Source organism: Oryctolagus cuniculus, chromosome 6, assembly GCF_051225735.1.
Source record: "Oryctolagus cuniculus isolate XC-2025 breed Fujian yellow rabbit chromosome 6, ASM5122573v1, whole genome shotgun sequence".
NCBI classification, from domain to species: Eukaryota; Metazoa; Chordata; class Mammalia; order Lagomorpha; family Leporidae; genus Oryctolagus; species Oryctolagus cuniculus.
In genome coordinates, this window is record NC_142872.1 from 101,244,535 (window position 1) to 101,257,398 (window position 12,864).

General features: G+C 38.2%; 1 protein-coding gene across 1 annotated transcript in view; it reads left to right on the forward strand.

The window, feature by feature from the left end:
• The window catches only part of CRISPLD1 (cysteine rich secretory protein LCCL domain containing 1), a 50,389-nt gene extending 38,428 nt beyond the window's left edge, over positions 1-11,961 (forward strand). Inside the window, exons 13-15 of the mRNA XM_002710644.6 lie at positions 2,968-3,043; positions 6,885-7,015; positions 10,857-11,961. Of these exons, the coding sequence (XP_002710690.3) occupies positions 2,968-3,043; positions 6,885-7,015; positions 10,857-10,908 (259 nt within the window). The 3' untranslated portion in view covers positions 10,909-11,961. The remainder of the gene's footprint in view (positions 1-2,967; positions 3,044-6,884; positions 7,016-10,856) is intronic.
• The last annotated feature ends 903 nt before the right edge of the window (positions 11,962-12,864 follow it).

Consider the following 12,864-nt stretch of genomic DNA (forward strand, 5'->3'; position numbering starts at 1 on the left):
GATCATTATCTACTGATGCACTTCCTGTGCGGTCGCAACGGCCAGGGCTGGGCCAGGCCGAAGCCAGGAGCTTCATCTGGGTCTCCTATGCGGATGGCCCTGACACAAGTAAATGGGTCATCTCTTGCTGCTTTCCTGGCCTCAGTAGCAGGGAACTGGATTGAAAGTGGAGCAGTCACAACTTGAACCCATGTCTACTTAGGAGACCTAGATTGTGTTCTTGCCTCCTCCTGGCTTATTGCCTTGGCCCAACCCCACCTGGTTGCAGGAATTTGGAGAATGAGCCAACAGTGGAAGATATCGCAACTTGTCTCTCTGACTTTAAAACATAATTTAAAAAACATAGGGTTCAGTGCTGTGTTGCAGCAGGTAAAGCTGCCACCTGAAGCACCCACCTGCATCCCATTTGGGTGCTTATTGGAGTCCCAAGCTGCTCCACTTCTAATCCAGCTCCCTGTTAATGCATCTGGGAAAGCAGCAGCAGAAGGCCCAAGTCTCTGGGCCCCTGCCACCCATGTGGGAGACTGGGATGATCTCCCAGCTTTGGCCTGGCCCAGTGCTTGCCATAGCAGCCATCTGGGGAGTGAACCAGCTGATGGAAGATCAGTCAATCTCTCTCTTTCTCTCTGCCTCTGCTTCTCTGTAACTCTGCCTTTCAAATAAATAAATAAATCTTTGAACATAACAAAGGTAAATTTAAGGTAATTTGGGAAAACAGAGTAAACAAACAAACAAAAAGCGCCTTTCCGCAGACCTTTTTTTTTTTTAAATTAACCTGAGGCTAACTCAAGTTGAAGCAGCTGATGTTGCCCTTTTATAAACCACGTGCTAACTCTGGGCAAGGTAGAGCTCATAGAACAGCGTGATCCTAACGTTAGAGCGGGTGGTTTGCAGCCATAGGGTATGCAGTGAATGCACAGCGGTTCTCCAATACAGTGAGGTCATTTTCCAGTCAACAGGACGCCCTTCCGCCTGCAGAAATTTCAGATGGCGTGTTTTAGAACAGTCAACCCTCTAATTCAGAGTTACGAAACTCATATGCCTTTATAAACTTTTATTTAAATGGTTTATTTAAATACTCTATGCACTCTAGAGTATGTAATGCTATACAAATTTTAGAAATAAAAGCTATAACTATTTCTTCAAAGCTGTCTTGAAAATCGGCTTCAATTAATGAGGGTAGTTTCCATTAAAGTTTTATTTTTTTTAGAATACTTTTAGCAAAATTATTGATCCTATCACCCATCAATGATTTTAATGTAGCTATTATGTTGAGAGTCTGATTTGCTATGTAAAATGAATATATTTTTCTAGTTTTAATATTTATTTCCTTTTAGTGCATGTGTGTGTCTATGTGTACATGTGTATTCAGAAGAACCAGTTAATTTTTTTAAGTGTCACTTCATGGTTTCTTGAACTATGAGAATGAATTTTTTTTAATATCATGTGACTGATTGAACACTGATAATTAGGATGTATACGAAAATAAATAGATTGGGGCAGTTTCTTGTAAATGATGTCAGCCAATTGGATATAAGTAAAGTAACAGGACACCTGGAGGAACAGCATTCCGTTAAAGAGGAAGATAAGTACAAAGACCTTGAGTTAGGAGTATATTGTGTATTTATGGAGTTCCCACGTGACCAATGTGACTGGAGCAGGGGCTGTAGAAGTAGAAGGGGAGTAGGATATAAAGTCAGAAGCAGTGGGAGTACAGGACATGCAGGGTTTATTGGCCATTCCAAAGAGCTTGTCACTTATTCTGAAGGAGCTGGAAGGCTAGTAGAGTATTTGGAGCAGAGGAATGACATGTTTAGACTTAGCAAATGTGTGCAAAATAGATTGAGGAGGGCCACACGGAAAGCAAGGCAATCACTAGGAAGCCTGCTGCAATAAATTAAACAGCGAATAATAGAATCCAGATTTACCATATGTGACGTGCTCGGGCTGCTCTGCTCTTGGATATATTTTAAGATATAGCTAATACATAAATTGCTGATGGGTTGAATTTAAGGTGTGTGAGAGAGATTAAGGGTAGAGTAAAGGTTTTGACCTACAGAAAGAACAGATTTGGGAAATTTGTTTTTGGGGCCAGCACTGTGGCACAGCAGGTTAAGCCACTGCCTGCAGTGCCAGCATAACATGTGGGTGCCGATTTGAGTCCCAGCTGCTCCACTTCTGATCCAGCTCCCTGCTAATGTGCCTAGGAAAGCAGCAGAAGATGGCCCAAGTCCCTGGGCCACTGCACTCACGTGGGAGACCCAGAAGAAGGTCCTGGCTCCTGGCTTCGGCCTGGCACAGCCCTAGCCGCTGAGGCCATTTAGGGAGTGAACCAGCAGATGGAAGATCTCTGACTCTACCTTTGAAAAAATAAATACATCTTTAAAAAAATTTTGTTTTCATCTCAAGTGCGTCTGAGGTACTAGCTCCAAGTAGAGATGTTGAATAAGCAGTGGGATATACGGATTTGTAATTAAGATTAGCTCCAAAAGGAGATGCAAATTTGGGAATTGGCAGATTATAGATGATAATTCAAACTGGGAAATTGGATGTGATACCAAAGATGTTAACGTGAAGAGGAAAAACCATGAGACATTATGAGGCAAATGGTGATTCAGATTTCCCAGGTTACCTCTTTACTAAATTCTGCAGTACCACCTTCTCAGATGCATATATAGTGATGCTTTCTTATGTTTCTTTCTGCCTTAAAACTGGAAGTTAGAAGGTTTCCTAGTGTTAAAAAGAAACCAAATTTGTGTCAAAAACTGGAATTGGTTAAAATAAACAGAAGGGATTGTATCTACTGCCTGTCTGGGTCCCTTGACGTATTTCAGGAGAAAAAGAAATGAAAGAGTGTAGAATTTTGAGTTTGCTTTTGTGTATGCTTGTCAATGGTTTTACTAGTAAGAAAGACTGATGTTAACCAACTCGCTTAATATGGAAGTATATGTTTTTTTTTTTCTTCAGAGTATACTGTCCTCGCAATTGTATGCAAGCTAATCCACATTATGCTCGTGTAATTGGAACTCGAGTTTATTCTGATGTAAGTATTCTAGTTATACATCTCTCAGTGTTCACTATAAATAAAAATATACCCTGAGGTGAGAATGTCAGGCCTGCGGGCCATATAAGGCCTGCAAAATCATTTGATCTGGCCCTGCCACATCCTGCAGGTGGGACACAAAAGTCAGTACAACTATTGCAGGCTAATTTGTAATTTAATAATTTTGTATGGCCCATGAATAATGTTATAAATATCTAAATTGCCTTTGGCAGAAATAAGGTTTCCACCCTTGATACCTATGCATATTTAAGTGTATGTATGTGCTTTGCAATACAGTATAAGAGCACAGTTTCTGTAATGATACCAACATTCTCACTATGAGTGTACAATCATTTACTTTAACTAGATATGTTATTATGTCTTCCCCAAATATCTGATACCACACAATGATTTAAATAGCCGACAGCAGTCTTGGGAAGGAAAAATGCATTTAGCTTTTCTTTAGTCTTCCTTTTGGTTCTTATTTGAAGTGTAAACTGGATGATTAAGAATGTGTCAAATGTATAAACAGTATCCTCACTGCCAAAGGATATAAAATTAAAAGCAGATAATACCTTAAAATGTATACCAAAGGGGAGAAGTTGAGGAGAAGTGGTAACGGATGACTTTAGTGGGGTTGGACAAGAAATACCCACTGTGATGGCTTCAGTGTAGATAAATACTTTTGTGAGCCAGGTTGGGCTGTTCTTTGGTAAAGAGGGTTAGGGAACACATTATGGGTTGGATGAATGACATCTACATGTAGGTGAGAATAATTGCGCTGCCTGCAGGGCATAGTACATGGCTTTGCTTGTCTCTGAGTTGATGAGAACTGTAGCTAAAGGGGCCACTTTAGTCTGAGGAATAGAAGAATACAGCTCTTGAAACAGGTTGAGGGAGAATCTGGAAGTACATGCTGATTGGTTTAGGTTTTATGTGGCCAGAGAATTACAAAAGCAAGTTGGGAGAAGTATCTTCCTGATGTACATATTCAACAGAACACTGTAGGGATCTGATTTGCATGAAGAGGCCTGAAATATGTATGTGTCACTGTCTTATGAGTCTTGATGAATGCATTTAGGTCCAAGTTTTTTTTTTTCAATGTGATGTCACCTTTAAAATTATTTTCCAATTCTAAGACTCTTTTAAGATCTAGGTTTATTCACATTATTCCTATCAGCAGCTTAAATATCCTGCTGCTGTCTTGGATTTCCCTAGTCTCTGGATTATCCTTGTCTCTGGAATTTTTCTGTCAAATTCTTGTTCTTTCTTCCTGCCCTAAATGATTGCTACTTCCTCTGTGAGGGATATTGCTGCATCTCCTAATGTTTGTCCTTCTTTCAGCCCCTATACCTTTGTTTTTCCCTGTTAGCAAATAGTCTATTTTGTTAGATGTTGTCATTGTTACCCTGTCTCTCTTTTTTTAAAAAAAGATTATTTTATTTATTTGAAAGAGTAATAGAACAAGGTAGAGAGAAGACAGAGAGGTGTTCCATTCACTGGTCCACTTCCCAAATGGCTGCAAAGGCTGGAGCTGAGCCAATCTGAAGCCAGGAGCCAGGAGCTTCTTCCAGGTCTCCTACGTGAGTGCAGGGGCCCTAGGATCCGGGCCATCTTCTACTGCTTTCTCTGTCTCTTATATTATTTGTAAGCTCCCTGAGGGAAATAGCTGGGCAATCCATTCATCATTTTTTCATCACCATATTGATACGTGCCAAGCTGTGAACAAAGCTTGCTCCTGCCTCAACAGAACTTCAGAGCACACAGTATATCAGATATTAAGCAAGTACCAGGCATATAAATATTTGCTGAAAAATAACAAAGTATTAAATGTATGAGAATGTGCATATCTGGACAAAGAAGTTATTTTTTAAGATGTTTTGGTTTTTAAGTACCAGAGCTTTTTATTTTAGTCATATCTGGTGAAAGTCCCTACCGACTTCTTTATCTTTAAAGCTGTCTCTTGGCTAGAATCAGTTCTGTTAGAACTTACATCCTGAGATCACCTTATTTCTTCCTACCTCAATGAAATCAATAAGTAATAAGTATTATGTAGGTACTCTGAAGACAAAGTTGGAAGTATAAAGATTGCTATCACAGGGTAAATACAGAGTCAGAGATTGAACCATTGGTTGTCAGTCTTTCCAATCCCTATGAAATGCATTAGCTTTTCAAATAAGATTGATAAGGAAAGGTGGAACCCACCAACCAGCCTCCCTCTTCCTCATTCTCTTCCTTCCTTCCTTCCTTCTTCTCTTCTTCTTTGTCTCGCCCCTTCCCTCTCAGTCCTTTCCCCTCATTCTTCTTTTCCTATTTACAGATTAGAACTTGTACATCCCATTAATTTGAACTTTTATTTATAGTTTGTTTTAACTTCATAATTCCATTTTCACAGATAAATTCTTCTTTCTTTTCATGCTACATTAATTCTCATAAAGTGTGGTATGAAAAGAAAATGTCTTTTGACCTCTGAACTCACATAGGAATGCCTGCTGACTGCATTGTTGTAGGCGAAACAATAGTCTCAAAACATATCAAGTGGTTGGGTTTAGTGAATGTTATATCTAAGCACTTTTCTTGCCTCAGGAAAAATGCTGATAGTACGCTTTTAACATAACAGAATAAATACTGAAATGTGCACAGTATTCTTTTTAATTCCATCTGTTATGAACCATTTTGAATACAATTATTAATTCAATGTGAGTCTTTAAGTGGAGAACAAAATGCCTCTTCAGAGTATGGATAGAAGATTTTCACTATATGGTATTTAGTGATATAGCAAAAGCTTGCAAAGGATTAAACAGCTTGGCATCAGGCTCTCTGAGCTAATAAATACTGACTGATGCCACAGAGTTCAGAGCACAGTAATAAAGCAAAGTCATGTAAGATACACACGCTTACGTGAACTTAGAAAAGCACATTAAGTCACCCGCATGTGCATGGAGTTGAGAAAGGAACACGCCCTTGGGATCAGGACAGACTGGTGGGCATATGAGGTGGACCTCTCTAACTGACACAGTTCAAGCATTTCCCGTGGTGGGACTTCCTCAGGCTGCCCTCAGCTATGGATCGTTTAGATTAAAGCACATGGTAAAATCTAGAGATTTATTGGGCCAAAAGAAATGGTTTGTCTTTTGAATGTTGGTAGTTTAAAAAATATGAATGTTTTGGACCTGAAACAGTAATTTTCTCCTCCTCAGAAATCCCAGTCAATTCGGATTACATAACCAGTTTAATAGAAACATAGAACTGGTCTAGCAATTTATATTGGACCATTCAAACCGGCAACAGACATTTTATTTTTTATTCTATTTATTTTTTTGTTGAGGTTATCCTTTCAGGCAGAATTTTTCTGCATAGATTATATTATTTAGTAAGAAAAAAACTCATTTGATACATGCTTGTATTTTGGAAAAGGGGCCATAGAAATGTATAGAATTATGGCTGAGATGTGTCTAAATCAAAATTGGACATAAAAAGTCCTGTGTTTAGTCTGTCAGAGTGAATCCAGTAGACTCGCAAAAGCTGAAATTTAAGGATGGCAGATGGGCCCTTGAAGAGAGAAACGGAGTGAATCTGCTTTTCCTTGTTTTGACTCTGCAAGCCTGCGGGTTGTACTGGCCTTGTGTTTGCAGATGAAATGGTGGAGAGGCCTGGAGATGTGCTTAGAATTGCCTCTGACATGTGACTTTTGAAACATTCCTTAATGTGCAAAATGTCACCCTGCGCTTACCTCTGTCTAAACAGAGACAGAGGTCAGGGACTCCGGTCCCATGAAAGTTGACTGGGGATCTCGGCAGGAATTTCCTAATCATAGGCGTTGTTTTCCTTGCCTTCTTAGCTGTCCAGTATCTGCAGAGCAGCGGTACATGCTGGGGTGGTTCGAAATCATGGTGGTTATGTTGACGTTATGCCTGTGGACAAAAGAAAGACTTACATCGCATCTTTCCAGAATGGAATCTTCTCAGAAAGGTAAAAACAACACACACACACACACACACACACACACACACATTTTTTTCTTTAATACCATCTTTCTCTTTGTGATTGCTTTGCAATGGGCCTCGTCAGAGTGGCACGGAAGGGAAGTGACTGAGTCAGTGTTTCCTTTGCACATTTGTGTAACAGTGGAACAACTGGTCTTCCAGGATGGGAGAAACTGCAGTACCAGAGGTGCCTGTCTCCTGCAGGCTTTTAAAAATCAACATGAAAATCGGATTAGAAGTCAGAACCACTCTTTTGTTAATTGATCTTATAATTAGGAAATTTCTTTCATCCTCTTCTGGATTTTGTAGATTAGTTTTTATATTAAGTCTTTTGAGGTGAGCAAGGCACTGAATTATTTCTTTAATCCAGTTATCTGACAAAGTATTTGACCAAAACAATTAGTCTGATTTTCCCTGGAACCAAATTTCTCCTTTTGATTGGAAATTAGATTCCTGGAATTATATAAATGAGCTTTATCTCATACTATTCAGTCCACTAGTATGTATGAGTATATATATTAGTTATGTGGGAAAATTTAAGGGACTTTCATTATCAAATATTAATACACATTAAGAGAAATGAACCTATAATAATTTGCTTTTTAAATCATTGGTACTTACGCAAGTAATATGAATTTCCATTTGTGTAAATATGGAAAAATTCTTCTCTTCAAGATATTTCATGAGTTTCTCAAAATTGCCAGTGAGGGTTCACATGTACAATGGTGACTTTATAGCAGGGGTGAAGAATATTTTTCCTGCTGAGGGCCATTTGGGGATTTAGAACATCATTTGTGGGCCAGACAAAATTATCAGTTTGAAAATTAACCTGCTATATATTTATTGGATTTTGAGTCCCGCCTGCCAGTGCTTGGCAGGGCCAGGCCGAATGATTTTGTGAGTCTTCTGTGGCCCATGGGCCAGATGTTCCCCACCCTTGCTCTACAGGATGACAAAGGATGTGCCATGCAGTGTTTCTAGATTGCCTTCTCTCTGACCATCTGGGTATCATCTCATAGAAAGATCAGTATTTAGTATTAATTTTCAGTGACTTCTCTGTCACTTGGCTCATGGCCTTTTTAAGCAGATGTGATCAATGATCAATTTATGGATACTTGAGTTCTAGAATGCAGTCTGTAGTTTTATAAGCTGAGTGATGTGGTTTCATTTACCTGTCATATTTCTTATATTTATTTTAGAACTTTACAGTGTTAGATATGCTATTAAACTGAGAATTACTTTTGAGAATCAATTATAGGAATATCCCAGAAGGTAGATGTTACTGGATAGTCTTTATATTAGCTCATCTCTACCAGCAGCCCTCTCTTCCTGAGTCTGTAGACCCTAATTTGTATGTGTGTAAACTGAGGCTCATACTGATTAAAAAATGGTCCAATAACTTGTAAATTACAGCACTAATTCTTTAGGCGAGGGATATACATTTTTCTAGGATGTCGTTGTATTTAAAGAAGACAAAAGCATCCACTTCGTAAGGCACATAGTCAGTCTGTTTCCAGTTTGAACATGTCTTTACAATGGCATCTGCTTGCATGGAAAGACTGGGGCACATGTGTGTGCCTTTGTGTGTTGTATGCATACCTCAGCCTTTTCTTATTCTACATTTTCTTCTTTTCTTCTCTTGTACATAAATAAAAGATGAAAGGTATTGTACTTTGTGTCTTTATTCTTACTGCAATGATTAATAGCATTACCATTTTACATCTTACACCTTTAAATAAAATATATTGTGATTAATGTTACCCAGTAAAATATAAAATAATTCCATAAAAAAGAAAATTTATGATTCTGCATTATTCTTAACATCTACTTACTGGTGTTAGCATTTGGTTCACCAGGTAAGACACCATTTGGGACACCTGGGTTCAAGTCATATCCCTGGTGCTTCTTTTATTTATTGCTTTGTTTATCTATTTTTTATTTTTATTTTTGAGAAGACATTTTTAATTTACATTATAATTAAAGACTTAGTGCTACAATACATAAAAAGTTTGACAAGTAAAAAGACCATAGTTCAGTAGGAATACAGACAAGGGCTACAAACAATGAAGCTAATGAAAATATGTCAGTGTCACAGTGAATTTTGAAATAGTCATAGATCATTAAACTACAGTAATATGTCATTGTTAATAATTTGACAAGATATGAAACAGAGTTTAACAAAACACTATATTTGCAGCAATACTGACACACACAGACATTTCTTTTTTTGTTTGTTTTTTTAATTTTAGCTTCCATGTATAAGAGAGAATATGTAGTATTTGTCTTTCTGTGTCTGGCTTATTTCACTCAACATGATGTCCTTCAATTATAACCATTGAGTTCTTGGCTCCTGGTGTTGGCCTGCTCTATCCTCAGCTGTTGTGTGCATCTGGGGAGTGAACCAGCAAATGGAAGATGTTTCTGTGTTTCTCTGACTTTGAAATACACATATACACATACATACATAACAAATGCCTCGGACTAATTCTTTAAAAAGATAAAAATAAATAGCAGTACTCATAGGGTGGGCATTATCACCTAGCAGTTAAGACACCAACTAGGCCGGCGCCGTGGCTCACTAGGCTAATCCTCCGCCTGCGGCGCCAGCACACCAGGTTCTAGTCCTGGTCGGGGCACTGGATTCTGTCCCGGTTGCCCCTCTTCCAGGCCAGCTCTCTGCTGTGGCCCGGGAAGGCAGTGGAGGATGGGCCAAGTGCTTGAGCCCTGCACCCCATGGGAGACCAGGAGAAGCACCTGACTCCTGGCTTCGGATCAGCGCGGTACGCTGGCTGCAGTGCGCCAGCCGCCGTGGCCATTGGAGGGTGAACCAACGGCAAAAAGGAAGACCTTTCTCTCTGTCTCTCTCTCACTGTCCACTCTGCCTGTCAAAAAAAAAAAAAAAAAAGAGAGAGACACCAACTAAGATGCTGAAGACACTGGATAAGACTCTCACATCCTAAATCAAGTCCTTCCACTCTGGTTCTTGACTTTATCTTCCTGCTGCACAGACTCTAGGAGGTAGCAATGATGGCTCAAATAATTAACTTCTTCCCATCCACATCAGACACCTTGATGGAGTTCCTGTCTCCTGGTTTTGCCCTGGCCCACTGGACATTTGGGCAGTGAACCAGTGGGTGGAAGCTCTTTCTTTGTCTGTCTTTCTGGCTCTCGCATAAATACTTTTTTTAAATATCTATGAAATGATATTAAGGAGTGTATGATTATATGTTTGGGTGTTTTTGTATTTCAGAGAAGAAATTCTTTGGTTGTTTTAGTTTTAACCATTACACTTCTTTACATTTTTCTTGAAACTGTAGATGTCAAAAGTATTAATCTGTATATTGTCAATATAATTTTGTCAGACTGAGGAAATAACTATAAGCTAGTACCCTAGACTACTGCGTAAGCATCAGCATGTATTTAACTTGCAGTCAACTGTTAACCATGCGATTCAGCTGTAAAACTTGTCTCAGTACTCCCCCTGTCAAGTGAAATCGCAGTTGCTGAACTCTGCTTTGGTACATTCAGAGGCAGAAGGTGCTGTGTGAAAGCATGATCTGGAACCCGTGAAGTTCCACAGAGACTGCTTTCCTTAGCATTAGGTGTCTTACATTGCTCTAGGGAATCTGCACACCAGCATGCAACCAGTATTTAAAGAATTATGTCATCTCGGAGCTTTCCAGTAATTTATAAATTACGGCAGCCTAAGAAAGTTGACCATCTGGATTCATAGAGCTGCTTTTTTGGCTGTCAGAAGAAAACATGATTTATTAGGAGGATTATATGTGAAGATGACATCAATATATTTTTTGTGGTTTCTTTTGCAGTTTACAGAATCCTCCAGGAGGAAAGGCATTCAGAGTATTTGCTGTTGTGTGAAACGGAACACTTGGAAAGGGGATCATAAAGACTATTCCAAATGCCGTATATCTGAAGTTTGTATAAAACTGTAACATTACTGTACAGAAGATATCAACTATTTCAGCCCAAAACAGTGCCAAATGCATATAAATCTTGTTAGACAAAGTCTATAAAATAAAACATGGGACTTTAGCTTTGGACAAAGTAAGGAATATGTAATGGTTTCAGAAATCCTGTGTTAAATATTGCTATATTTTCTTAGCAGTTATTTCTACAGTTAATTACATGGTCATGATTGTTCTACATTTCATATATTATATTATATGGTGCTTTGTATATGCCACTAATAAAGTGAATCTAAACATGGAATGTGAATGGCCCTCGGAAAATCATCTGGTGCATTTAAAAGCAATCAACTGTAAAACTGAAAGAAACCTTACTGTATTTTCCCCCATCCAGTTCTCTAACATTCCCTATTCCAAATAATGTCAAATTATTTTCTAGTTAATCCCTGTACAGTTTTTCTCCTTCTGTTAGGGTAGACATAGAGAATATTAAGTTCTGATATTGCACTTGTTATTTTGTATAAAATAATCATATAATATCCCCATGAATCTGTTAAAATGTTTTGTTCCTTGGGAATGGACTTAATAGTAAATGGATTAAGTCAGAGTAGTGGTATAAAAACATTCCTAGTGATTGTATAGTACATATAGGACTAAAATGGGCAGCCAGAGCTTTCTATATATTATTGAAATTGAGGCCACACATTTTCTTTTGTATCCTGGCAAATACTCCTGCAGGCCAGGAAGTATAGTAGAAAAAATTGAACAGAGACGAACTAATGTATTGCATTTCCATTGCCACTGATTTTCTTAATGGTAAATGGCCTTGTGTATAAATGTTGCCAGATTATGGTACCTGTAGTGGTGATATATTTGTTTCTATGAAAAATGTATCTTGCTTTGAGACTAAAAGAAATCTGTAAAGTGTTACTTTTGGTAATTTTGTTTTCTGCTAGTGAATTTACTCTTTTCCTGTAAACATTAAAATTAATCATGTTTCAAAGTATTATTTTCAGTTCCCTTTGCATGCTTATGTTGATTTAGAAATAATTTTGGCCAAAATGAACAATATTATTGTTGAAAGCCTTATTTGGCTTATCGAATAATGTACCTATTGACAGGTCATGTAAAGTCAAAATAATTATTTAGGTATTTGTGAAATAAAAAACATGGAACCATATATTTAGAAGCATTGTAGCAAGGAAGAATTTGAATACAATGTGGGAGAGTAATTTATAAGGCACAACAAATGAATATAAAAGATATAGAGTGATTATAAAAGGAATTGAGACAAATGTTTGAAGCATTTTTAGAAAGTAAATGAGGAAGAGTTTAGGAGCAGATAAAAAGGAGATAAATTACACATAGGAGTCAGAGAAAGCAAGAGGGCAAAATACTATGGAAACTTACAAAGGAAGAGAGGGACTCCAACAAATAGCTGCTGGAGAGCAAATGAGGACATAACCAGTGGTTCAAGGTTATTTATCAAGTACTGGCAGGAGGTTAAGTGGTTCCAAATGTAGTTAATCAAAACTTATTGATTTATGTCTTAAAATTTCAAAATATAAAGCATATTTGATGGGAACACTTTTTGCCAAAGGTACGTTACCACCTTGACTTCAGCAGGTTCATCTTTTGTTCCGCATTCCCCAAAAGGGAAGCCCTCTCAATTTTGTCAGTCTATTCGTCGTCATGTTTGTCCCTACTTTCGGTCTCCATCATCATTGTTTTAGCTTTCAAAGTTTACCCGTTAACTTTAATAGTCGTCATCTGTTAAGAATCATCTCTGTACCAGAACTTTGGTTTTTCCTTCTTTCCTTACTTTCCTGTTTGGGAGTTAGGTGAATCTTCCATCTTCCACTAAGGCAGAGGCACCCTGTTCCGCAGCTGTGAGCTCCCCGCTACCCCT